Raw genomic sequence first — 27,070 nt, forward strand, 5'->3', positions numbered from 1 at the left:
GGAGAGGAGAGAGGTTTTGTGTAGGAAAGACAGCAGACACGTAGGTTCTTCAGCTCAACCATTTTTAATCACATCTCCTGCTCCACACACTCGACAGCCCGTTGACGTCACTCTCGGTTCCGCCTCGTCAGTTCCGGTTCATCATGCATTCATTGATATTCATGCAACTCCCAATCCCACATATTCCTTTTTTCGTGAAAATAACAACTAATAATGAAAAAAAACAAAGAACATAGTAAGCATGAAATTGTCAATGCATTCATTAATATTCATGTAACTCCCAATACCACATATTGCTTTTTTCGTGAAAACAACAACTGGTAATGAAAACCTCCCAAACAAAAAAATAATAAGCATGTAATGCAAGAGAACATGTCATATGACAAAGTCCTTGGTCCATTCAGGTGCTCGACGATATCTTGTCCCACGATGAACACCTGGGGTAAAAACTTGTGGAGGCATTTGTTGGAGGCATTCTATGTGCCCTATAGCCCTCAGAACCTGTCATACTTCCAGCAGAAAGTCCATTTGAGGTCTCAATTGCAGGTGCTCGATAAATTGCATTCCACACTTTCCCATCAGAGAGTCTGAAGGTAGCAGGACCTCTCTGTTCACTAATCTTGAGGGATTGGGTAAACTTGTTTTGTCCTTTCTGGTGAAGTATAGAGAGAAAAAGAAAAAAAAAAAGGGAAAGAGAGAAAGAGAGAAAGAGAGTGTTGCACTTTATTTGGAGGGGGTAGCGAAGAGGGGACAGAGACAGAGACAGAGAGAATGATGTGTTGTGCTGAATGACCGAACACAATAAATAAATAAATAAATAAATGAATAAACTCATGTCAGAACAGCTGTGCACAAAACGACACAACAGTGTTTGTGTAGTAATCTGCTGCCACATCTGCAAAAACTTTGATATTACAGTTACAGAAAATTTATGGGAACATGAACCAAAAGCAATCACTGGAAACATGGAAGTACCGATCACGTACGACCTAATGATCTCATCGAGCGTGAACGTCGAATAGAAAGTGTTGCGACCAGATATCGTACTTGGGTACAAAAAAAGAGATTTTGATTTTGGACTAAACAATGCAGAAATCAAGAAATGACTAAATACCAGGACCTCAAGAATGAAGTGAAAAGATCCAGGAAGCTGAATAATGCCAAAGTTGTCCCAGTGATAGTTGGAGCTTTCGGAATGATGACAAAGAACCTCACAGAGATAAGAAAAACCATCTCTGCGAATATTACTACAAACGAACTACAGTTCTGAGCTGTTGAGTTCGGTGATGATTCTGAAGAGAGCCCTCTGCACAAAACTTTGAGAACAGAAAACTTCACAGCTTAGTCCATGAATTGTGACTCCTCGCTGAAATGAAGGTGGATGTTTTGAGCCCACCCTGGGAGAACTCCATTCCACATTTGTAGATACCAATCAATGACACACTCATGCACATATACTGTGAGACCTGGTAAGTCTCTGTTTCACCTCTTGAATGCACATGTGGAGAGAGCAGGCACCAACAGCAAAGAGCGCGTGCACGCGCGCGCGCGCACGCACGCACGCACGCACGCACGCACGCACGCACGCACGCACACACACACACACACACACACACACCTTAGCCGATATCGGAAATTTCGCGTAGCGAACGTGGCTCTAAGAGAGTTCTTCTTATTCCTCTTCAGACAAAACCTTAAGGACTCGACTCTTTTATATACAGGATCCGGATCTCCTTAAATACTAAACACCTGTACACATCCTCGCATTGAGGGTGCCTTTTGAGAGCGTCTATCATCAACTTTTAAATATATTCGGACATTTGCTTTAAAGTTTCGAAAAGTTCACTTTACTATTTAAAGATTATTCCATTTAATGTATTGTAATTTCGCAAATACACGATTTTCTCGTCATGAACAGGATCCTCCATTGGCTCCATCGAGGAACGTGACGAAATATCGGAAGTTGTCGTTATTGCCTTTAGGATGCGGCTCCTGGACACATTTGTCCTTGTTTGGGAATCGGCAGGTTGAAGTCAGTTTGATTTGGAGTACCACTGCAGTCGTAAGTCTGGTACACAACCCAAAAACCATGTGTAGCTTTCACCGAAAAACAACGTTATTTAAATAGACGTTTCAGGGAGATGTTTACAAACATTATTCTTTATAAACAGCTGCGCCACAAAAGGTTAATCCCACCTCTGCCACCACGCCACAATGGTTAAAGGGAATCCCCAACGGAGCACCGAGGCCAAACACCAGTCTTGGTGAGGTTGAAATCAACTTTAATAACACACACGATACAACGTGCCAGGCTAGGCCAAACCTTCCACGATACAGCGCCCCTGCACGCTCGCACGACGGATTAAACCACGTACTCGACTGGCGTAACCATTTTTTTTTTTTTTTTAACGATGTCATTTATCTACTATCATGCTTGGTGTTATAAATAAAGAAAGTAGGTGACAGTACATGACTTCAAATACTGAGGCAGAGTACACAAAGTTAAACAAGGATAATGGTCACTTAACCTGGAGGAGGTCACATAAATCATGTATCAGTCAGTCAGATATACTGAGACCATCACTGGGTAGACTGCCCTCCGATCTCGGGGATTATTCTGCCCCATGACAGTTTCTGCAAGCATTGTGACCACAATATGACTAAGCATCCAAAATAAAATCCTTGAAGTGTTTGGGCTGGTAACGTACACGGTTGGAGTGTCTTGGTGTCCAGACGGTTGGGGACACCGTTGGATGTTCCTCACAGGTGTCGCCGATGGCTTTGGAGTAACCAGGACTACAGGTGTCAAGCCTCGGGGATGCATCAGAACCTAGATCTGGTACCTGACTACTAGGGATTGGGAAGGATTCAGCATTGTCGGCAGGTGAAGACAGCTCATAGGGGATGAATGGGGGGTCTGGTGGTTTTGTTGCTGGTTGGAGGCATACGTCCTCGGTTTGTTGTGCAACACCATATCCCCGATTGCGAGGGAGTGGGGGCGTATCCTTCCAGTAGTCTGGGACTTTGTAGCATTCAGACTTTTAAACCCTTAAGCTGCACTCCTCAATTGGGACCCCAAAAATTTACGTATGTTGCACCAGGGTCCATCGGTGGCAGAGATGAGGTAGCGGTTTCTTGCGCATGACTTGTTACGATCAGAGTACAAATAGATCAAATCACCGACTTCCACTGACACATTGGGCTTGACGGACCCCATGGGTGCCTTCGACTTCTCACTATGGGGGTGGTTAATGGAACGAAGATGGTGTTAGGCTTGTATCATTTGTAAGTCCGAGAAAGGGATTTGTTGATTGGTGAACTGATCCCGCTGGCACCACATCTCTCGAGCCGAGAGTCCCCGTGCACAAACTCGTGAGTTCATACTGGTGGTGGCCAGTGCGAGGGTTAGTGGAGTTACTGGTCCTCCCATCGACTCCTGTTGTAGAAGTTAGTCTTCACGTTCACGAACTGCCTTCTCGGTGATGGGATTCTTGTTGGGATTTTTAATGCGACCAATCTCGATGCACATCCGGTGATGTTTCAGAAGCTCATCGTGGACCGGACGTGTGAAGCCGGGAGCCGGATCGGTGCGGATGACAGCAAGTGGTCCATCCAATGGCCGGAGCTCCATGCATAAGCGGATCAAGTTGTCGCGGAGAGTGATGTGTTGTTCTTTCTCCACAATGCACGATGTAGTGTAGGAAGTGGAACATTCTCGCAATATAAGAACAAGCTGGTGATTGCGTTTGATGATATCCGCTGCGAAGGATACCCCAACAGCACCAGGGGGTTCTCCAGTGGACTGCTTGGTAATGGTATGAGGAATGTTGCGCAATGCAGCACACTGGTGACACCTCGAGGTTACCTGATCGATTGCTCTGTCCAAGTCAAGAGCATAAAAATAGCGGTGAATCACAGAACTGAGTTGATGACGACTCGGGTGATCCAGTTGAATGTGTAATGCTGTTCGTAAGCCATTGACTGCCTGGCGTGGGACAATAATGCACTCACATGCCGATGACAAGGGCTTGTCCCGACGGACTACAACGAGGCCATCTTTGGAAAGTGACGCAACCTGGAGGTAATGTTTGACATCCTTGATGTTAGTTGTTTTCTTCGATGGGCGGGTGCCCTGAATAAGGTGGGCATGAGTCCGCCTTAAGTCTGCGCACTCTGCCTGAACTGCTATCCAGGCAGTTCTGTTGGTGAAGGGCAGTTTGGTTCGGCCGGAAATAATGTCTTGGGCTGACACCTGCAGGACTACGGCCTCCTCCTCGTGTCTTATGAATGCACAAATTTGACAGGAGGTGTCGGTACAGTCTGGTGCATTGCGGCTGGCAAAATCAGATGGGGCATTGGCGGATCTTGCAAGGTGCCGTACAGTCGCTTGATAACGGCTGACGGTGGACAGGAATGTGGATAGGCGAGGACTCGCTGAAAACTCGCCACGACAGAGCTTCTCATACGCTTGTACGCACGGCTTGCTATCAGTGAGGATGGATGCATGATGTTTAGATAGGATAATGAAGGGACTGAAGTGTTTTACTGACACAGCAATGGAAAGGGCCTCCACTTCACATGGCAACCAGGTAGGTTGGCGTCCGTGTAACTTTGCATGAAAAAAACCCGCAAGGTGAGGTCTTCCATTGCACGTGATGTACAGAGTTGATCCAATGCTGTGTTTTTTGACAGAACCATCCATCACGATCCATAGCTGATCACTTGGACGAGGAAGAGTAATTGTAAGAGCTGACGAAAGAGCAGCTTGGGCTCTGTGGAAGGCAGAATGTAACTCATCAGAGTCCACACAACTCTGTCCAGTGATTGGCATCCGGCCACAACATCATCCAAGGGGGATAAGAGAGCGGAGCAGTTGGGGATATCACGAGTGAGAACCTTATATGCCCCGATAAAGGATCTCATTCCCCTGACCTTCTCAGGAGCCGAACAAGTAGAGAGTGGAGCCACACGTGTGGGCTGGCCTAGATAGTACCGCGAGACCAGATCCATCCTGAGATGGTGGTGCTCTTGGACATACAACTGTCTTCGTAGCAGAGAGGCGAAGTCGACATTTACGCAGAGCCTGCAACACCATTCTCCAATTCTGGAGAAGTTCGTCCAATGTGTCACCACCGCAATAGAGGTCGTCAGCGAGTTTGGCGACAGTCCCCTTCTCGAAGAGATCACCAAGGACGCGACACATGAGTTCTTCGAGTGTCGTCTCTGATCCAGGCATAGCCATAGCTGATCTGGTATACACACGTATTCCCCGGAAGGGTGTGGCTGCGACGCAGTACTTCATGGACTGGCGAGATAATAGGATTTGGTAGAAGGCACTCGTAAGGTCGATAGTAATTAGATACTTCCACTGAGCAATTTTGCGGAGGATGGAATCTATGTTTGGCATAAGAGAGGGTTGGGGCTTGCTTTATCGGCCCACATATGCAAAGGCTGTGACGAAGCGGAACCTGCCACTGGGCTTCTTGATCAAGAATGAAGGATTCAGGTATTCCACATTAATCCCCATGTCCTCAGGGTGAGCAAAGACTCAAAGCTTTTCTAGTTCATCAAATTTGTGTTGTAGTTCACGCAGTTTATCTTGCGCATACTGTGGTAGACGGCCTTTGCGTTGTGGAGGCTGAACGGGACCCATGTTAACAACAGCCTCAAAGGGGCCTGCAGCACCATTGTAGCCTTGGAACACTGGGTCAAACACTTCATCATACTCTTCAAGAAGGGCACAAAACTTTGATCTTGTGTCAGAAGCGAACATGTTGTCAGGGTCGAGGGCGACAGTCAAAGAGTGTCCTGAGAGTGAAGTGAGTGTGCGTTTTAATTGGGGGGGGGGGGCTGGTCTCGGTATAGTCATCTGGGTGTTCTTCGGGTATGTACACAGGGCGGATTTGGCAAAATTGCTCACGTCGTTTGAGAACTCGTGGTTCGTTAGTTCAATTGGGGATCCGAACCTTCCCGCTGATGCTACGGATGACACTCGGTGGGGGCCAGTACTCAATGGGTCGCAGCGACCTCGCACTGGGGGCATCCGTGCGAGGTTCGAGTGAACATGTTGTTGTCCGCGTAACTTTGGGCGAAAAAAACCCGCAAGGTGAGGTCTTCCATTGCACGTGATGTACAGAGTTGATCCAATGCTGTGTTTTTTGACAGAACCATCCGTCACGATCCATAGCTGATCACGTGCGACATCCATAGCTGATCATGTGCGAACGCTGAGTCGATACTCGACATGTCACATGGAAGGACCATTTCGATGAACTCACCGGGCCACAGAGTAGTTATGTGGGGTGGGGCACGTACGACATGTGCTCGGCATACTGCATGGCGATTAAGGCTCCCTTCCTGAGAACCATAAACGTATGTGGTGCCGTCACCCAGGATAACTTGATGCTTCGCAGGGCGGATTGAGATGTCATTAGACTCCATGAAAGGTGTTCCTGCTGGTACTTCTACGTCAAGATTTTCGACAACCAGGCCCTCAAACTGAAATTCCCTTCCGTCGCGAGTCAGTGTCAGTCTGGTCTCACCAACCACTTGAAGAGGGGAAGACCCATCAGCCTGACGAGCGGACTGTGCACTCTTCTGAATCTTGGCTCCAAACCTCCTTACAGTTGTCTCACGAATCAGGTTACCCGTGGCCCCACTGTCGATGGTAACTCGGGTTGTGTGGTGGCCGTGGAAGGTGTCTAGATATGGAGACTGGCGAGTCTGGACACGCGAGATAGTGGACGGTTCTGTATAGTCTATGTTATTAACTACCTTGTCCATATGGGCATATGTTATGTCTCCACACTCGTAGTCTGACTCTTCAGTTATGTCAGCCACATGGCGTGCTCTGGCGATGTACCGACGATCTCGTTCGGGGAGGAAAGGACACTCACTGAGGAAATGACCGTAATCAGTGCGGTGTACTTGTTTGCAGAGAGGACAGGACTTCGTAAGGTTGTTGGAACGAGTCCCTGAAAAGACTTGACGATGATGGGAACGATGCCGGGTGGGGGACCTGTGGTCGAGACGTTGAAGTGCGCAAAGACGTTGTATCTTCAGCAGCTCATCTATAGTGAGTCAAGCGCCTGGGACATCTCCGGTTTGATGGAAGCTAAAGTGCGGGACCTGAGTTCAGTTCCATAGCGTTGTTTGACAAGTCCGGGGAGTCCACTGTGGACAAGGCGAAGCCATGTGAGCACAATAAAGTTCTCCAACGAAGGAGATAATTCCTCATCTTCCGTGATCGCCTGGTTATGGTGGAAGATGCTGCCATCTTGTCGAAGCAAGTTATCCTCCACAAACGCCATCAGGCGTTGGTATAAGTCTTCATGGCGCTATTCGGGGTTATGGCGTATCGCTGCGAAGTCAATGAAGTGTGCGCCTGTCAACTGGAATCCAAAATGTTGTCGAATCGATTGCCATATGTTGACTACAGAGGTGGAGTTTCGGACTATGGTGTTGTGGGATATCACAGGGCAGTAGTTTGCAATGTGACCCAGCATAAGTTCCAGTACGGTGACTTTCTGTTGGGCAGTGTGACGCTGCACAATGGGGACATCCTCACCATCAACCACACGTCCACGAAGAGGGAACGCTCTGCTCTTCTTCTCCCAGGTGACGCCCTCAGTGAGGAAGGGCGCAAAGTTGGGATCGAGTGATAAAATATAAAGAAAATTGTGTCTCCAATTTTCGAACGAGTTCACCGTTTCACTCTTGCTAAGTGACCACCGCTTCGGTGTGTGGTGTGTGGTGGCCATTTTGAGGACGGGCACGTTGTACAGACGATGTTTATGACACAGCTACAGAGGTGAGCTGGTTGGCCGCCTACCAATCCAAACCTACCCCAATGTACCACGTCCGAGTGTTCTGTATACATACCTCTACCTTGTGGTGACTGTCGACTGCACATCCCGATGAGGACACGAACTGCACCGTGGAGCTCGGTAAGCACTCCAACGGAACGGCTCGCTTGGCAAGCGATTACCAATCGCCGTCGATACAACTGTGCACCCGGAAACGTCCGTGAATGGCCGAATCGGACAAATCTGGAGCTTCTCTCGGTTATTGACATTCCTGAGGTGGGACATACGTCACAGTCACGTGACTTCGCTTGGGCACGCGACCCGCCATGTTGGAAAAGGAGAAAACAAACGCAGCACCGATCGCCGACGCACGTACATCGTGGTTTTACTTGCACGTAAAGCCGTGATTTTTTTTTCTTCTGTCGATGTATTTCAGATAAATTGTTGATACATCGTGTTCACCCAAGTGTTTGCAACATCATATCAATATATAGAACATTTGTGAGGTGATGCATTGGCCAGATATCGAGCCAAAATACAGTTAATTGGCCTTGATTCTTGGCCCAAGCAGCACCCTGATGATTCGTCGATCGACAACCCGAAGGAATGGCCGAACGTGCAATACCCGGACGTATACACGTATCTCGTCAAGACACCAGGTATGTAATTCAATTTTAAACCAAGTTTTAACTGTGTATTATCAAACATTACTGTACTGGAGTGTTAATGTATTATTTCAATTATTTATGAACTGCCGAGCTGACGTGGCTAGTTAGTAATACTTTTAATTGACCTGCCTTGTCTGTACCGTGTGACGGTGAGTCATCTGTGCTAGTTGTGGGTCACTCACTGACCCAGCAAGAATGTCAATGAATGATTAAAATATTACTCACATTCATGTTGTATAAATTCTGTCTTGTCCCTGATTTTAATATGCGGACATTGGGTTATGGGTCGGCGAAGTTCCCGGATGTCCGACCCCGAGAATGCGCTAATAAAATAAAGCCACAAACTCTGGCGTCTCCAGGCGTTTCTAAGCATTGCAATATACCAAACGATTCGTAGCTATGATGAACAGGCATTCGATAATATGAGTGAAGAAAGTGAAAAAAAAAACCCACTTTATCGTTAAGAAATCGTTGCAGCCCGTTCCAAGTTAAAGCATGGTTGAGCAGGCCAAGAAAACATGGCGGCCTCAGACCCCAGCATGGTTACCCAGGAAACGCCTTCAGATCCCAGAGAGTGAGGTGGCCGAGGATCGTCTGATAAACAATATAATTAAATAAGGCTGTTAATTATCTTTAACAGGGGTGTTTTAATTAACCCAAACACCCAATTTTCACACTTGCATTTCCTTGGAGTTTTCTTAATATGCATGCAAAGTTTCAGGCTGCGAGGTTTCATGGTTTTGGAGTTATAGAGGAGACACACACACACACACACACATACACACATACACACATACACACATACACACATACACACATACACACATACACACATACACACATACACACATACACACACACATTCCCTTTTATTCGTGTAGATATGTACAGAGACATGACACAAGTAAATAGACACCATGATTTTTTAAAGAATTTAATTATTGAACATTTGAAGTATATTTAATCTATTTTAATACATACACTAGTATTTGGTAGACTTGCCATTTGCAGATTTCAATACTTTTTACTCTTTCAGGAATAGAACCAACGAGTTCTGAAATTTTCTCTTGTGGGATTTCTGCCCAGGCTTCCCACAAAAGTTTTAGCAATTCTGCCCGTGATGTTGGTTTCTTGGAATTTTTACACACAGCTCGATCCAATATGGCCCAGAGGTGTTCAATGGGATTCATGTCAGGAGACTGACTTGGCCAGAGAAGGCGCTTGATCCCATTTCTGTCCTGCCCATGGTCTTTTTTGCAGCGTGGCATGGAGCTCCATCTTCCATGAACAGTGTTATTTTTGACCATCTGACCAGTGGAGAAGACAGGAAGACGTCCATCCTCAAGGATAGAAATGTATATTGTAGTGTTGATGTTGCCAACACACTCCACAAGCTCTGACCAACCAGTGCTCCAGATTGCTCCCCACACCATTACTGAAAAACCACCGTGTTAGACAGTTGACTGCAATCGGTTCAAAGAGAACTCTTGACTGGAAAGTCTCCAGACCTATACGTGTCCACTATCAGAAAATTGAGCAAATTGGGACTCATCTGAAAAAATGACAGTTTGCCAAAACTCCAAGGGTCTGTTGGCCATCTTGTCAACCCACTTCTTTCTCATTTGAATGTTGGCTGGTCTAAGAAGAGGTTTTCTCCAAGCTGCTCTCCGATAGTAGCCCAGTTGATGAAGGTACCGCGTGGCAGTTCCTAAGCTAACTTGAACCTCCTCTGCAACATCTGCTGCCTTGCAATGGGGAGTTTTCTCAATGGACCGCTTAACAGCTCGAAGACACCTTTCGGAGGGCCCAGATCGATCAGAATGGGAAGCTGTGGATTCCTTGCCTTCGCTGGTGAATTGCACAATCACCCAATTGACCGTAGAAAGCAGAATGCCAAGGTTCTGAGATATCTGACGCTGGCTGATTCCACCTTCCGATTGGCCAACAATTCGTTTTCTTTGAAAATCAGAACGTTTGTGTGCCCCCTGGGTTCAAGGCAGAGTTAATTGTCATACAAGACCCCAGGAAACTGTTTCTGAAAAGAAATAGTCAAATATTAGTGCAAATCACTGAGTAAAACAGCGTTATACAGATGAAATGATTAAATTTAAGGTGTCGATTTACTTCTGTCATGTCTCTCTATATGTTATGCCAGGAGTGACCTACAGCCCTCACATGTCAACTACCAGAGCCTTGTGGGGAGAAGAGCACGAACAGCAAAGCAGGATATGCCATTACTCACTGGACATGGGTGGGAAATCAAAGAATACATTTTTCAGGTGAAAATGATGGCCCAAGAACCTGCTCTAAGAGGTCTTATGTCATTGTTTGCTTGACACTGTGAAATATGGCTTCCAGCATGCTGACTGCGCTCGAGTGGATGGCCTTGCTTGTACATGGGCATGTTTATGCTTGGGTCACAACTGTGTAAATCCAAACAATAGACAATGATGATGATGATGGATTGTGATTTTGATGACCGTGAGATTATAAACTGCTGAACTGATGACAAAAGTGATCATGGTATCCTCTGATGATGATAATCATGATGATTATAATCTTGATGATAACCAGGATAATTGAGTATAGTCATGATATCCATCGACGAGTATGTTGATGCCCTGGACAATGTGACAATGTACGAGTGTGGACAATAGTGATAAACAATGATGGCGTGTGGTATTGCCATACTAACGATGATGCTTACGATTTCATGTGTTCGACCTTATCTGTCGAAAACGAAAACACTTGACACCAAGATATAGGTGTTGTTATTACTGTATGCATGAAACAGACATCCACCCCAAAATGTATGTATGAAATGTAGAAGTCGGTCCAGCGTACAAACTCCACATCAGTGGATAGGTTTTGCAATTAATGGTGAAATGTGCAATTAGCGGCTAAGTTTTTGGGGTATTTAAAAAATAGTTTTTTTTATTTAATTCTGGAACTTGACAGCTCATGTCTCTCAAGCACTATGGAGCAATCACTCACATGAGAAATATTGCTGATGGAGTCGATGCCAGTGGAGTCTATGCCAAACTCTTTATGCACTCGGCACTTATCCAGTATTCATTGGTTTGGCAGTGAGGTTTGAAAATGAATGGAAAGCAATTAAACGATAAAATTAATGGTTGATGATGTTTTGATATATTTTTTTTTTCATCCGACATGCCACCTTCAACTATTATCGATTTACTCTTGATACGCTTTTACCTCCGCCACCAAAGGTGAATGTTATATGTTTTCACCTCTATTTGTTTGTGTGTGTGTCTTTGTGAACAGGATATCCCAAAAGTTATAGACGGATTCAGACGAAACTTAGTGGACAGCTTGGGTGTTTGACAAGAACGAATTGATTCGATTTTGGTGAAGATCCGGATATGAAAATTATTAAAAGTGATCCTTCACCATTGACAGATGTGGCCAAAAATGATATATAGCACAAAATCTCAAAAAGTTGTGGACGAGTTATGACAAAACTAGGTGGATGAGCTTGCTGGGTGACAAGAACAAGCCGATTCGATCTTGGTTAAGGTCCAGATTCAGATCCGACCTATCAGTGGGATACAAAATGTAAACTGTTCAGCCGAGTGGAGGTCTGTGCTCTACCGAGTGCCGTTCTCGTTTCTTTATTTAATTACCATTAATAGCATAACTTAATTATTTTTTTATCTTGTGGAGCAGTTTGTAGTGGTTGTGACCAGATCGTCACCAACGGTTTGTGTTCGGTGGTCATGGTGAATGGTCTGCCATAGAGATAGGTGTGTGGTACCGCTGGATACCATGCATCACCGATAGCATCTCCCATTCTATGTTTAAGTATTGCACTTCACGGTCAGTCAGTGTCTTGGAGCCAAATGCAACAGGGTGGTGGTCCTCTACTAATGGTGCCCTGAGCTCTTTCTCTGGTACATTGGCTTCCAAGTGTATGAGAATTGCTGCATCAAACTATTTATGGCATGTGTGCGCAGATGTAGCCTTTTTCAACCCCTCAAAAGCACTTCTAGTGATCTGCATCGCTTACCCATGGTGTATCTTCATTAGGAGGGAGAGTACGCATTCTGTTTGCAAACCATGGGGTGTACTGGGCCACTATGTCATTATGCCCAGAAAATGCTGTAGGTCCTCCTTATGTGGGATATGTGGAGGCTGAATGGTAGACCTGCATCAGCAGCATCGCTCAAACAGTGTGCACAAGGTTGTCACAACTGAATCCTCTTCAAGAGGCACCGACCAACAGTCTGCTTTTACAACCGATTTGCGAAAGACTTTGGCCTTAGTCACTCAGGATTGAGTTCTTACATAATGGGAATATTGTGTGGGCATCTTTTTAGATTGGTATTTAACCGCTGTGGGTCGAGGCAGACCCAGAGGTAGCCGTCTTTCTTCTTTTTCATCCTCTTCAAGTTGGGGAAACTCATCATGGTACCTATTTGGGTTTGGGTTATTGTGCACACCATGATTTTTCCAACTTCATCCAGCCTATTTGTAAACAGTTTTATGCCTTCATTGGTTAGCAGTCTGACCACTGCTGGACATGGGAAATCAACAATGTATAACCTGGCAGGCTTCCATCTCAATTTACCATGGCTGCATGGTATGTCGATGGTGCCAACGCAATTGCTTTCCTCCCTGTTTTACATGATAAAGTCACTCTGTAGGCAGCCACAGTATCTCTGCAGGCTCTGCACTCTTACTGGAGATATGTCTTAAAGTTCTCATAAGCAATGTATTTCCCGACACACCTTTATCAATATTGAGTCTCAGTGGGTAGTTTTTTTTTTCTTGGGAAGTCTAGGCAGTTGAATGCTGAGGGTTGTATCGGCTTCACCATGAAACTTCTGGGTGTCACTATTGTCAAGACATTTGACACTGACAGTTATCAAGAACATCTTTTGATGTCTCGCCATCAGGTTTACATTCCTTGGTCCAACACATCAATTGTTATCTTTGTTGTAGCCTTTCTTGACTCGAAGTTTCACCTCTTTCTCCAAACCACATTTGGCAGTAAGACTTCAGCGTCTTTTGCTGTAGTTACGGACATCTTTGTGGCAGGTTTTTCCAACATCTGGCCAAGTCACACTTACATCCACATACTTTACACTCGTCTTTATTCGCTGGGAATCGACGTGGCTTGTGTGACAAGTGCCTCAGTTCTTGCACTTGCACTCGTATGGTATTGAGTGGATGTCTTCTGAGCCATGAACGAGCTTCTTAAGTTGTTCACTGCCAGCGGACAATGCCTTGTAATTGTGTCCATCAGCAAGGGTGCTGGCAATCAAGTATCTTTTGGGCTTGCCTCGTAGGACTTTTTTCATAAAGGGTGCTGGCAATAATCCATTTCAGCAGACACTCATTCAGGTCTGCATCCGTGCTGCTGACTGTACCATATGAGATGCAGCAGATGGATTTGGCAGTGAACTTTGATATGTTTCTGGTTTTCAAAGAATCTCCACAGTGATTGTGTGTATTTATTTTCATCCTCAGATAGGACACTTTCATTTACCCATGTTAGTTCTTCGTCTCCGATGCCTCAACATTTTTCCAAGATTTTGCTTCATCAGCCACGATGTTTTCATCTTCCAGGTATTATGTCATCTTATGCTTGTAGTCCAGTCAATCAATGCCATTTATAGGGTCAACCTGAAACAACTTATTGCAAGAGAAATAAATATATATATATATATATATATATATATATTTTTTTTTTTTTAAATCTTCAAACACCTTTATCACAGGAAAAAAGTATATTCAAATACAGTTGGTGGAAAGTATACTTTCAGCAAGAAAGAAATATACTATATAATAAAGTGTGCATGTTGAGCCCATTATTACCTGCATGTCAATCTGATTGTTGACATCTGATAGGGAATAACACCAAAAGTTATTTTCCAATTTGGTAGACTATTCAAGAGTCAAGGAAAGGTGATTTGTTGAATATCTTGTGATAGTAGGTTGAAGATTAGGGACAAAAAAGAAACTAGAGCAGAGTCAATTGCATGCCATGGCAAATCTCCATGCTTCCCACCTTGTTGGTTACAGGCAAAAGCAAAGTTGAAAGATGGCAAAAGGTTCCACCAAAAATGACCAAATATAAAATGATGAATTAAAATAAAAATCTGTTTTGACCCCTGTGATCTCGGTCCCCACCCCCTGGGGCATGAGCTGGGGGTCAAATCCAAAACTTTGTTACACATTTCATGCATCCCCAATGTTTATATTATTGCATATATAAAGTTTCATGTTGAAATGTGCCCTAATTGCATTTTTGGGGAATTTGACCTTTTGACCCAGCCCCAGGGCCACAATTGGTTGGGCCAAAAATTATACTGCTCTCTCACCTTCTTGCCATGTGGTGATCACAACTACCAAGTTTGATGAATTTCTGCCCAATCATTTCGGTGTTGATAGCGTGACAGAAAGACAGACACACAGACAGAGCCAATTACAATATCCCCCCATTAAAAAAATTAAAAAGCATGGGGATAAATATAAATTTTGAACAATACTGGAAGGTGTTTCAGCATTCATATCAGTCATCATGATTATGGGTTAAGTTCATACTATCCAGTGGGTTTTAGTTTCCTTGAGGTGTGATTCATAGTTACTAGCAGTGGTGCACTGTATTTTAGCCCCCACTCTCAGACCAGTGATAAACATATACATTTTATTTCATTTTTTTTTTGCAGGATAAATAACACTGGGCAACAAAAAAAAACTTTTCGTTTTCTACTCAGGGAAATGCAGGTGTTCTTGACTAAATCTGGGCCGCTGATTTCAAACCTGTAGTCAGAATTTAGCCAGCACGTCAAGTTTTCAAAATATGTACATGTATTAATGAAACCCAGCATGCTATTTAGATACTTTATTATTGCAGTTTACCACATTGCACATCTAATATCAGTGCTTAGTAATTACTTTCACATCGTATTAAGATAACAATGATTGATCTCCGTATACAAACCAAGAACATAAACAAGTTGCAGAAAATAAGTTGATAAAACATTAGAATATGGTAATGTTAGGAAGGGTGTAAACTTGATCGGGAAATCTGCCCCATTGTGAGTGATTCAGAAATAACATTTCAAGTTTATACTCTTCCTTTCAATATAGTCAGTGTCAGCACTGTTCATACGTGTTCAGAAGTGTGTGAGACTTGCTCTTGTGCTTGTGTGTGGAATTGTTCTCCCGTTGTAGGAACCAGCAGTAATCACCCATCATGTTTGGGTTGAACCGGCTTTGATACCTAGTTTCCATGACCGAAATGTCTTGGTGGAACCTTTCGCCATGCTCATCGCTTACCTCACCCACATTAGGTGGGAAAAAAATCAAGATGAGTGCATTTTAAGAGACATCCTACAGCCCATTCGCTGATAGACCTTAAGCATGTTGTTTCACTAATTCCGCATACTCTTCAGCTCTATGGTTCCCAAGAAAGTTCTGCACAACCAACACAAATGCTTCCCATGTTGCAAACTCAAGTGGGTTCAGTTTATTTTTGAACTCGGGATCACACATCAGTTCTCGGATCTGGGGCCCAACGAAAATGCCTGCTTTGAGTTTGGTATCCGTTTTCTCTGTGCCAAACTTCTCTCTGAGATAATGGAAGCCATGACCGTCATAATCCAATTCCTTTACAACGTTTTTCATAAGGGTTAGGGTTAGTTAAAAATTGTAATGCCTCGTGGAAATTTTTACTTGAAAATTCATAGCTTGGTCAATTTACATCCATTTATAATGATTTAAAGTGCATTCGAAAGCTCTTTTTATGAGATAGGCTGAGTCAAGCTCACCTGGTGTTAATTCAGCAGCCAACAAGGCTTGAACTCAGGACCCTAAGATCTCAAGCCAGCATTAATTGAGCAGCCAACAAGGCTTGAACTCAGGAACCGAAGATCCCAAGTCAGCCACTCTAACCACTAAGCCAACACAAAGATTACACTAAACCAGTTCATCATTGCTAACTGAGAGGCCATTGTCGGGTGCGTTAGAAATAGGGCTGCGCTTTGGGAGATGGAAGTATGGTGATGTTTCATTTAAAAAAAAACTTGTTTTTTGTACACATAGTTGAGCTGAGTGGAGGAGCTCGAATATAGAATGGATTCATTCATTCTTTTTTTTATTGTCAACATGAAACAAGGGAATTTTTCATACACTGGCAATTCAATTAAAAAAGGGTGCATCACATCCATTTTGCATTAATTAGTGTAAAGCATGTGAATTGAATGAGGCACAGAGGCGAATACCTGAACCATTAAAACAAAAACAACCATGAAGTGGCTGTAATGGGTCACACATTATCCAATGAAACTTCAACACAGCCCGTTTCTCATACAAGGTGCAAATTGAGAGGAGGTTTGCCTGTATTACACTCCAGAAATCTTCTTGGGTCTTTCCGATTTCTTAACATTCTCTTTTGCCAAATTACAAAATGTACCGTATCAAATTGAATGGAAGAATACTTCGAATCAAGGACTGATAGAAAAGAACCCAAAATGTGATTATCAACATGAAACTTTCTATTTCATTAAAAAGTGCAACCGTTGGCTTGCCTTACCACCCAACACGAGCAAATAATTGCTCCATTTCAATTTGTTATCGATCACTGCGCCCAAATACTTATGCTCAGAAACCTGTTCTGTACTATGTCATGAATAATCAAAGTGTCATGGCTACCTGCAAAGTGGTGAAAAAATTCCTTTGTTTTATAAAAAAACATTTCCTTTGTTTTGTTCACATGAACAACTAAATAACGATGGCCACACCAATCTACAAACTTCTGAACTACATTCACGTATTCACGCTTATCGTTTCATGAGAAACCGCCAATTATTGTATCATCAGAACATTTGATAACACCACAATTGGGACTTGAACTGCAGCAGTCACTTGTATATAAAGAAAACAAAATGGGGTAGAAAGCCCAACCTTGAGGTTTGCCTATACTCAAAACCCTGACACGTGATATCATATGACACCACATCACCCATGGTGGCCTAGATCTGTAAAAAAAAAAAAACTGAATTTGTCTTGAAAGCCGAGGAGCGACATCTAATTTTAGTAACTTGTCAATTCATATGTGTGGTACAATGGTAATGAAGCCACTGGTGAAGTCAATAAATACTGACCTTACAAAAGACTTGGGAATGCCGAAATGATGGAACAATCTTTGGCGATAAACAAAGCAACCACCACCTCTATTACTCCAATATGCAAATTGAGATTGGTTAAACAAACTTGTATGACGACTCAAAAATTTCAACAATATCCTTTAAAAACACTTTTTGTAAGGTGTAAGGTTTTGCAAGGTCATGGCTCATGGAATATATTTGTATACAACTGATACAAGCGAAAACACTGGATGAGGAACAACAGAACAAAAGGAACAGTAGAAAGAGGGACTGGGGGAGGAAACACCAACAGCAGAGTTGAAGGATAAAATAGAGGGAGATTTGGACAAATAAGGAAAGTGTGGAGGAAAGAGGGGTAGGGGAGGATGCACGGGTAAATGTCAAAAACTTCATTACATTAGATGCCAAGGCTGCTGGATGGAAATCATTCAACTCGCTGGGTTTTTTAACTTTTGGTACTGGAATGATCATTGAAGATTTCCAACTTTGGGGATGACATCATTGATAAATACATGTAAACATTGGGGCAAGTTGTTGACTACACAGTTTTAAAACCTTCTTAGAAATACCATCTGGGCCAGTGGCCTTGTGTACCTTAGTCTTAGCAAATACATTATGAACCTCATACACATTCACTGCAAGACTCTCATCCAAGTACTGACTCGACTCCTTTAATGTTTCCACAAGAGAATCATTCTCAAATTTGAAATCACATGCATCAAATTTGCAATATCACTGCAAGACTCACATCCAAGTCCTGACTTGACTCCTTTAATAATTCCACAAGAGAATCATTCTCAAATTTGAAATCTCATACATCAAATCTTTAGTCACCTCTGGTTCTGGTTTTTGAGACGACGATTGGTTCTCTCCAGGGCTCTCTGCCGACTTTCTCAAAGAAAAGCTTCCGGTCGTTGTTTGTCAAGTTTTGACTATTTATTTTGTTGCCTCCATGTTTACTGTGTTCCTAGTTTAGTTTTGTTTCAAAACTTGTGCCATTTGTTGAGTTTTTGTTAGTCTTGTCATCTCAGGTTTCCCTGAGGCCTACCCGTGTTCCCGTCTATGTGCACGATCATACTTACCCCTTGTACCCTGCCCCATCCCTCTCCCTTCCACAGACATCCTATTGTCTTTGTTACCCACTATTTTGTGGTTGCATCTCCCCCCCCTCTTGTCTTCTGCCTTGTTATGTGTTTGTGTGTATTAGCTCTTCCATGAGCCTCAACTTGGTACACAAAAAGAAAAATAATTAAAGAAATAAGTCATTCAGATTATGAACAGCCTGCAAGCCTCTTTGATTACCTCTGCTACCGAATGTGGACAGAGGTTATGTTTTCACCCATGTTTGTTTTCAAGCAGGATATCTCAAAACCTTGTGGATGGATTCAGATGAAACTTGGTGGACAGGTTGGCATGTGACACTGACTAATCGATTTGATTTTGGTGAAGATCTAAATCCAGATCTGGATACTATAAATTTTTAAGTGATTTTTCATCATTGAGAGATTGGGCCAAAAACGATTTTCAGCATTGTAGCATATTTAACTCGATGAAGGCCCAAACAGTCATTTTGACTGTTTTCGTTTTTTAAATTCCTTTTGCTTCCATTTGAAGTTGTTGTTTCATGACTTTTCATGACAAAATGTCTAAATTATCTGAATGGATTTTTGAAAACTTAAATGTTTAAATAAAAAATAAAAAGATTTCTGACCTCCGCCATGTTAAAGCGTTGTGGGCAGATTCAGACGAAACTTGGTGGATGAATTGGGGAGGTGACAAGAACAAGCTGATTATGTTTTGGAGGTCTGGATCAAGATCCAGCCCATCAGTGGGATACAGACCTGAACTGTTCAGCCTGGTGGAGGTATGTGCTCCACCAAGTGCCGTTCTAGTTTGTTTGTGGATCCAATCATCGGATGCATTATCTGCCAAACAGCATGCAACTTACATCCTTTCAAACGCCATTCTAACTTGAGTGTATAATCTTCTTTAGACTTTATAACTTGCCTATCTATTTCTTTCTGAATAGCTTTCACTTGTGATCGATCTCCATCGAAGAAGTCTTCCCTCTTTTGCTTAAATAAGTCCTTCAGTTGCCTGGTAATCCACAGCTTATTACCTCCCCATCGCAGTTTTTGCCGCTGTCTGTTTGTCTGTTTGTCTGTGTGCAGAATAACTCAAAAAGTTATATGGACTGATTCTTCAGCACATCTCGTCGACATGGCCTCCACACACACATGCCGACAGTTTATAATGGTCCAAAGTGCTTTCTTCATGCTGTTGTTTCACAAACCCTCCACTTGCTCTCACCTTTCAAGCAGGAGGTCTTATGCTAAACAACCTCACCTTGACTATACTGTCTATAAGTGACATACACTGCCTCCTCAGCATCACGTTTTAAAAGACGACTCACTCTGACATTTTTCCCTGTTTACAAGAGTAAATCTACACGAAGCGAATCACATGGACCATGCTATTCCTATAACAATATAACTAGGAATCCCCCCTCCCCCTTCCATGTAAATATATATATATATATATATATATATATATATATATATATATATATATATATATATATATATATATATATATACATACATACTAGTAAAGGTGCCCGTCTTTGACGGGCGTGACTGGCAACATATGGTAAAAGTCAGATAGCATGAATGTATTTTAAAACAATATATTATATCATTTTTATCCATTGATTATCATTCGGGTTTTCCCCTTCGACTGTCCCGCAGTCGCTCCACTTCGATGACATTACCACGTAGTTTAGTGACTTCACAACGTGTACCATTCCTGAGTTCCGGAGGATCCATAGAGCGCATTAAAATTACAGGGTACCCAACTTTAAAGTGATCCAAAAGGCTGGATCAGTTTCGTGTACATATTCATATCTTGTAGATTTTTGCTGATTCTGAAACTGTTAACAGCATGTCGATCGGATGGTCTGTAATTTTCTACGGAAGTAAACAGAACTACGACTTAAGCCTGTACGCCGCTATGCGGAGACCTGAGGACCTAATATTTCACAACAAACTAAAAACTCACAAAATTTGAAGATATTTTAAGTAAACAATTTATTATAATATCAATTAAATATCATTTTTATCCATCGATAATATGAATTGTTCTGTACAGCTATAGTTGTTCTCCTGGGATCTGCACATCCATCCACGATCTATGTTCTAATGAAGTGCAGTAGGAATAATAAAAACAGCACCATGCGGGAGTGTAGGTAATCTCTCCAAAGCTCTCGGAAAGCCTTAAAATGCATCACGATCGGTTTGATTGTGAACAGATATACGAATGGACGGACATCGTGACCGGTTTTATTAGGTCATCATGAAGGTACCGCTTGATATTACGCATTGAAATAGAGATATGAATACTCAAGTGAGTTTATTATATGTCTATGATTGATAGCTTATTGACAGCTCAATAACATGAGCAATTTACTATGGCATATAGTGATTAATAATAACATACTCTACAAAAGGTTTTACGAACTCATCTTAGTGGTCCTCTAAAAAATGGGAAACATTTTTATTTCTTTTTTTTGTGCAATAATTCCTCCCATTTTGCAAATGGAGAACATGAACTGTTTAACTACCATAATCATCAAAACAAATTTTGAGGGGCCTCTTAAGGAAGACAATAATATCATCTATATTAATATTTCGGCACGCCCCTTTTTTGTTCCACCATCAGATTTTCCACCATCAGATTACTTTTTTGTCAAAGCTTGTTTCATTTCATGCAGTAACAAAAATCTGATGGTGGAACAAAAAATGGGGCGTGCCAAAATATTACTATAGATAATAATAATATTTAACTACCATAATCATCAAAACTAATTTTGAGGGGCCTCTTAAGGAAGACAATAATATCATTACTATATATATGTCAAAGCTTGTTTCATTTCATGCAGTAACAAAAATCTGATGGTGGAACAAAGAAAGGGGTGTGCCGATATATATTGTTGTGGTTGACGAAATTCGAAAACCACCATTCAGGTCCCGTAGGTGAGATATCTCTGTAAGTATATGTGTAGTTAGCCCAAACCCGTTGTTTAGAGGGAATAAATGTCATTCATTCGGGCTGCGACCCTTTTAGATAGCCGTTTTTCTTTTACTATCTTTATTTTGGACCAACCACCATTACGACCACCACAACCACCACCAACCGCATCTCGACAACCACAGCCACCTTCTCCAGAACCGCCTTCACAACATCCACCTTCTCCACAACCGCTTTCACACACCAACCACCAACCGCAACGCCGCTTCACAACAACAGCAACGCCAACAGCAACGCCAACAGCCACGACCTTTACCGTCACAACTCGCCCTCACAACCATCGCATCACCGCCATTCCCGCGCCGCTTGTGGGCACCGATACTGGACTCGTACAGGGCGCGCACCGAGCAGCGGGTGCAAAAACACCAGCCTTTCCGAGAAATCGGATCAAGAATGATTCACGCCCACTTCTGTTCCGTCCTATCAGCGAGCGTGGGGCGATTTGGCCCCGCCTCCAGGCGCGTCGGAGTATAATCGCTATATGCAGATTCGCAGATCAAGAATGATTCACGCCCACTTTTCCTCTGTCCAATGGGGAGCGTGGCTCCGCCCCCGAGCCGTTCCTGATCCAAAAATCTGCATATGATTTCTCCTGTCGCACTATAAAGCGCCGAGCGCGGAGCGAATTGTAGCAGTTGGGAAGAGTTGAGAAGAGGAAAGAGTTGGAGAGTTGTGGCGGCGGCGGCGAAATCAGTCGAGAGAGTGTCTGTCGGGGTCCGGAGAGGCTGGAGAAGCCAAGAATCTTTGTGGAGGTCGGCGCTCGTGTCAGAGTCGGGGAGCTGCGGAGAGGGGAGGCTGGTAACGCGGTCGAGGTCGCAGTGGCGTCGCTCGTTGCGGGACCCAAGCCAGCCAGATATCCTCATTCCCCCGAGCATCAACAACCCCCTCCTGTTTCCCCCCGTGCTGAGATAGTGTGAGAAGGGGGCCCCGTTCCCACCCCATTCCAGGCAGTGCCAGCGAGGCCCGCGGAGTCGGGGCGCCGCCGCCATTTTGCGGCTCATCACCAGACGGGTAGGCTCGACGCGGTCTCGGCCCCAGGTCCGTCTGCCCCCTTGTCGATGAGGGTGGCCCCTTTTTCTTTTGCTTTGAGTATATGTGTTGTCGGCGCCGTCTGTGAAGTAAAACTGTATAAGTGTTGCCGTGTGCTCGGTAGTCGGTAGTAGATCTGCATTGTGTTTCTTTTGTTGCAATTGCTTTTGGTGCATAATTGTTGTGTTTCTTTAGTTACTTTTACATTTGCTTTTGGTGCATAATTGTTGTGATTGTATATGTGTACTTTCCGTTTGCCGCGGAATAAATGTGCTTTATGTTGAACCGTTTTTCCCGTTTCGCTTCGTCTTTTCTTTTATTGAATCTCCATCTTACTTCACGTAAAGGGTTGGTCGTGGGCTAAATACGCCCAATAATTGGTCGAACCGTCGAGGTTGACGATAATACCGCTCGGTTATCCGGATAGTACGGAACGGGTCGCTTAGAGTGGCCCGTGTCCGAAGTCGACCTGCGGCGAGGTGCGATCGCCCGGTCTACCCTCCGTGTGGGTACTTAGGTAGGTCGAATTTGGCGAGCAACCCTATCCCACGTGGGGGGCCGATTGGCACGATCGTGGTGAGGCCAAAAGGCCCACCCGTGACTGGTTCCCGGCGTTAGTCCGAGAGGGTCATGACGGGATTGTCCGTTCGGTGGGCGACGTGCCGCGATTCGAGTTACGTGGCCGCTCGCACGCCGGCGGGCGCGAATCCGCAACAATATATATATATATATATATATATATATATATATATATATATATATATATATATATATATATAATATATACAAACACTCACACGGTGGGATCTTGACCCAGCATTTTCTATACAGGAATAATATTCCAGGAGACATGTTGTAATGAAATCTTGAGGCACTAAGTCAAATCGTGAGTGTGAATTGCTGGTTCAATTTGTTTACTGTTCTGTGTAGGATCAACTACTTAACATCTATAACTTCTAGTGAGGATGGAAGGATCATATGATCTCCCCATATCTTCTTTTGAAGGTTGACTATTTTCATGATCAATAAAGCATTCTTGTGGTTCCCACCTGACATTTTCGCCTTTTTCAGATCAATTTGATTGCATTTCTTTAAACATAGATTCACTTTGAAATCCTTTTAGTTGTCCACTATTGCTTGGGCCATCATAGAAAGCAGTTGATACATTTATGTTGCATCCCTTGGGCATCATCTAGTACTTTTCCAAATGAAGGTCTCGATCAACTATTACGTTTCATATCACCTTCTGTGCATAAAGGACCTTTGGCTCTCAATAAGGGGACATTAAAATGCATTATTATTACTAAAATCTTGCAAAACAAACACAGCCATCCTCAAGTATCCACGGTAGCAGTTCTAATGCCTTTTCCTTCCTATGTGCAGTTCTTAAGTGTTTGCCTGCTCAATGGGCCAAGGAAGGTTGTCATCTGAACACCCACTCTGAAGCCTCATAAAGACATATCTAATCATACTCCCACCACAAGGTGGAAAATTGCTTCCGTTGCTTTTTCTCATTGCAGAGAACCCCGTAGACATGAGGAAATGCCCACAAGTCAAACTAAGGTAATTCATGGGACCTGTGGCTGCAGTTTATTATGTGCAGATAAGGATTTCATTGCAAATTGCTCTGCTAACCCATTGGACAACAAAATAGGGTATTTCAACCGTATGGGCATCGTCCATGTGTTATTTTTGGCTTAACATTGATGTAAGATGAATAATATCTTCTCTGACAGAATAAATGTGCCTAATAAGAACAAAAAATCGAACTGATGTTAATGAAAGAGCAAAATGTAGACATGTTTGCATTTTTGTTTAATTCTATTTTTGTAATATGTAGTGGCTGACAAGTGAGCTCAAAGGTAGCTTACTTGTCTTCGAGTTATCTAGTCTGGGTACGATTCCAAGCTTGGGAATAAACTGTCATGGTGCTGCTTCCGATGCAGGATGTTGCATCACTGAACACATCGTCCTTTGGAATGGATGTTAAGCTGGGGACTGTTAATTTTTGCTCGTGTGCCGGGACCGTGGCTACATCTATATTCATGCCCTCGTCTACAGGGGGCACTATACAGCAGCCTCGTCATGTAAGCCCAGAAATGATGCAAACCAACAGACATGTGCTGTATACGTGTGTTTTAAAAGTACATTCTTCTGCATATGAGTACTTAAACGCTGCACATGACATTACTGGAATATGAAAGGAGAACTGTACTAATATCAAGGTTATCTAATGCTAAAGGACATTGTAATTAATTATCACAATCTTTGCCAAATAATGAATGAAAGTTTACCAACTATGGCTGCACATGTGGGGCATATACATGTTATGTGTGCATGGGGTGATGAGTGGGAGGTATTTAGGTCAGTGGATATTCTAGGTGTGAAGTGTGGGTGTGGATGAGGTTGTCATTGTATAGGGCAGGGTTGCATGTGGAGTTTTTTTCACTTCGCTGTTTATTTCATTTAATTTGAGAAGCTATTATATTTATTGTAATCGGTGAACAGATTTTACAGTCCCCCTTCCCCGAGCGAATGTAGTTTTTCTTCTTTTTCTTTTTGCAGAAAGGGACAAAGATGAAGCCACGTGCACTGCTTCTTGTCTCTATTACATAAGTGGGATGACCAGAAGCTCTCGCCCATGGAACTGACTTCCCCAGTCTCTTCTATCCGATTTGTCCCTCCTGGGTTTCAAGACAGCTGTTCACAACTAAACCCAGGTCATCCATACTCATGATCTCCTCACCCATCCATACTCATTATCTCTTCGACCCCAGATGATCCCATTCCCAAGCACTACCTTTTCCAGGTTTTTGTGATTTTTTTTCCCCCTCTCCCAAACCTCTTTTTGTTTGTTAGTTGTCAGTTGGTTTGTTCCTTTTATATTTCATCCCTACCTTCCCTTTTCTTGCTATGTTTCATTCAGCTTGTGTGCAGCTAGTTTACCCCCATATGGCCTTCTTCCCCTCTCCTTGACCTCATTCTTATTTCTACTTTGCTATTGGTGTTTCCCCTTTCCATTTTGTCTCCTTCCATTCTGCTCTTGCTCTTCCAAGAGCCTCAATCATGTATACAAAAAAAAAAGAAAAATTGGGGTGTTCAGTATATTTAAATAATGGTTGTGTTCACTTGATGTACTTTGAACCTCACTGATATTAGAAATGTATCAATGACTGGGTTGTATCCCATCCAGCACTGATCCTGCAATCTTAGAAGTAGGAGAGGAGGGGTAGTCGCAGCTCAAGGTACTCCTGGGTTTGGAGGTATAAGAGCAGTACACAAACAGTGAGAAATGGAGTTCTTGATGCACAATGCAACTCCACAAGGACAGGGTTCAGGTTGGTCAAACCAGATGAGGCAATAGCCAGGGAGACCATACTAAGGAAGGAGTAAGGGATGTTGTGTGGGAGGAAAGATTCTGTTCAACGGATGACATCCTGTTTTTCGGCAACAGTCTGGATTGAGAGATGAGATCTATCAAGTTGGAGTGGAGAGGCCTCGGATGCTTGAGGTCCACACAGACAGTTAGGTACAGGGGAGGAGGAACTGCTGGCCAGGAGTGAAGAGAAATGTGGAATGTAGCAAGGAGAAGGAGGGGCCTTGCGATGAGAGAGATGGTAGGGTGCAGGTGAGGAATTGGGAGGGGAGTGGGGTTGGGAGCAAGGTTGGGAGGGTCTGCGAGGGAGGATGTGGGGCAGGGGGGGGGAAACGCCGGGCAGGTGTGGGGGGGGAGGTCGCTGTGATGGGTGCACGGCAAGGGAGGGAAGCTCTCAGGGTGCCAAGCAGAGGGAAGGGAGCAGGAGGGGATGGACTGGAGTGGAGGTTGAGAGGGGCAGGATGAGGGGCAAGCTGAGAGGGGGATTGAACGAGGGGGGGGGGAAACAGAGAAGGGGGCAGGTACTGATATGGAGGGGTTTGCCACCATTAATCGATGTGAAGGGAAATTTATTGTGAGTGTGCACTCAACCTTTGCAAAATTGACTTCTGAGGATTCTCAAACTAAGCATACAGAGATAGACTTCATGGGAGGGGTGCTAAAAGTGTTTTCCATTGAAGGCTCAGAAGAAGAAGGTGGTGCTGTTGGTATGATAGTAGGGTGGATCAATGAACTGAGAGTGAAAAGGTTTTGGGAAATAAGCCTTGTGGAAAAAAGAAAAAGAATAGATTATAAGGAATAAGAGATAATGCATGGATTGTTCCTGACAGGGTAGTAATGAGAGTGATGCATTTTCTAAAAAGCGTTTTAAATTTTTTTTATTAAGAGCTTTTTCGAGGAAGAAATGTTTTATTTAGGCCTAAGTCACATTTGCTCTACCGGCGAGAGATACGGCGGCCGTACGCCCTCTGA

The 27,070-nt window shown here is 43.5% G+C and overlaps 2 protein-coding genes across 3 annotated transcripts in view; one reads left to right on the plus strand and one right to left on the minus strand.

Annotated features, from left to right (window-relative positions):
• The window catches only part of LOC147022007 (zinc transporter ZIP5-like), a 155,102-nt gene extending 147,170 nt beyond the window's left edge, over nucleotides 1–7,932 (minus strand). Inside the window, exon 1 of the mRNA XM_085892541.1 lies at nucleotides 7,882–7,932. The gene's annotated coding sequence lies outside the window, so the exon portion shown is untranslated. The remainder of the gene's footprint in view (nucleotides 1–7,881) is intronic.
• Nucleotides 1–27,070, plus strand: part of LOC147022008 (uncharacterized) — a 111,066-nt gene that overhangs the window by 35,592 nt on the left and 48,404 nt on the right. The window contains exons 1-5 of one of the 2 annotated variants that reach the window (XR_015061039.1): nucleotides 8,066–8,200; nucleotides 8,377–8,464; nucleotides 10,629–10,752; nucleotides 24,243–24,285; nucleotides 25,288–25,442. Coding sequence is in view for 1 of the 2 variants with exons in the window: in XM_085892543.1 (XP_085748669.1) it covers nucleotides 8,377–8,464; nucleotides 10,629–10,752; nucleotides 24,243–24,285; nucleotides 25,288–25,338 (306 nt within the window). In the remaining variant the exon portion in view is untranslated. Of the gene's footprint in view, nucleotides 1–8,065; nucleotides 8,201–8,376; nucleotides 8,465–10,628; nucleotides 10,753–24,242; nucleotides 24,286–25,287; nucleotides 26,238–27,070 lie in introns of those variants that run through there. The other variant, XM_085892543.1, reaches the window with a different exon arrangement.

Source organism: Eptatretus burgeri, chromosome 8, assembly GCF_056783735.1.
Source record: "Eptatretus burgeri isolate ZD-2024b chromosome 8, Ebu_testis_v1, whole genome shotgun sequence".
In the NCBI taxonomy this organism is placed as follows: domain Eukaryota; kingdom Metazoa; phylum Chordata; class Myxini; order Myxiniformes; family Myxinidae; genus Eptatretus; species Eptatretus burgeri.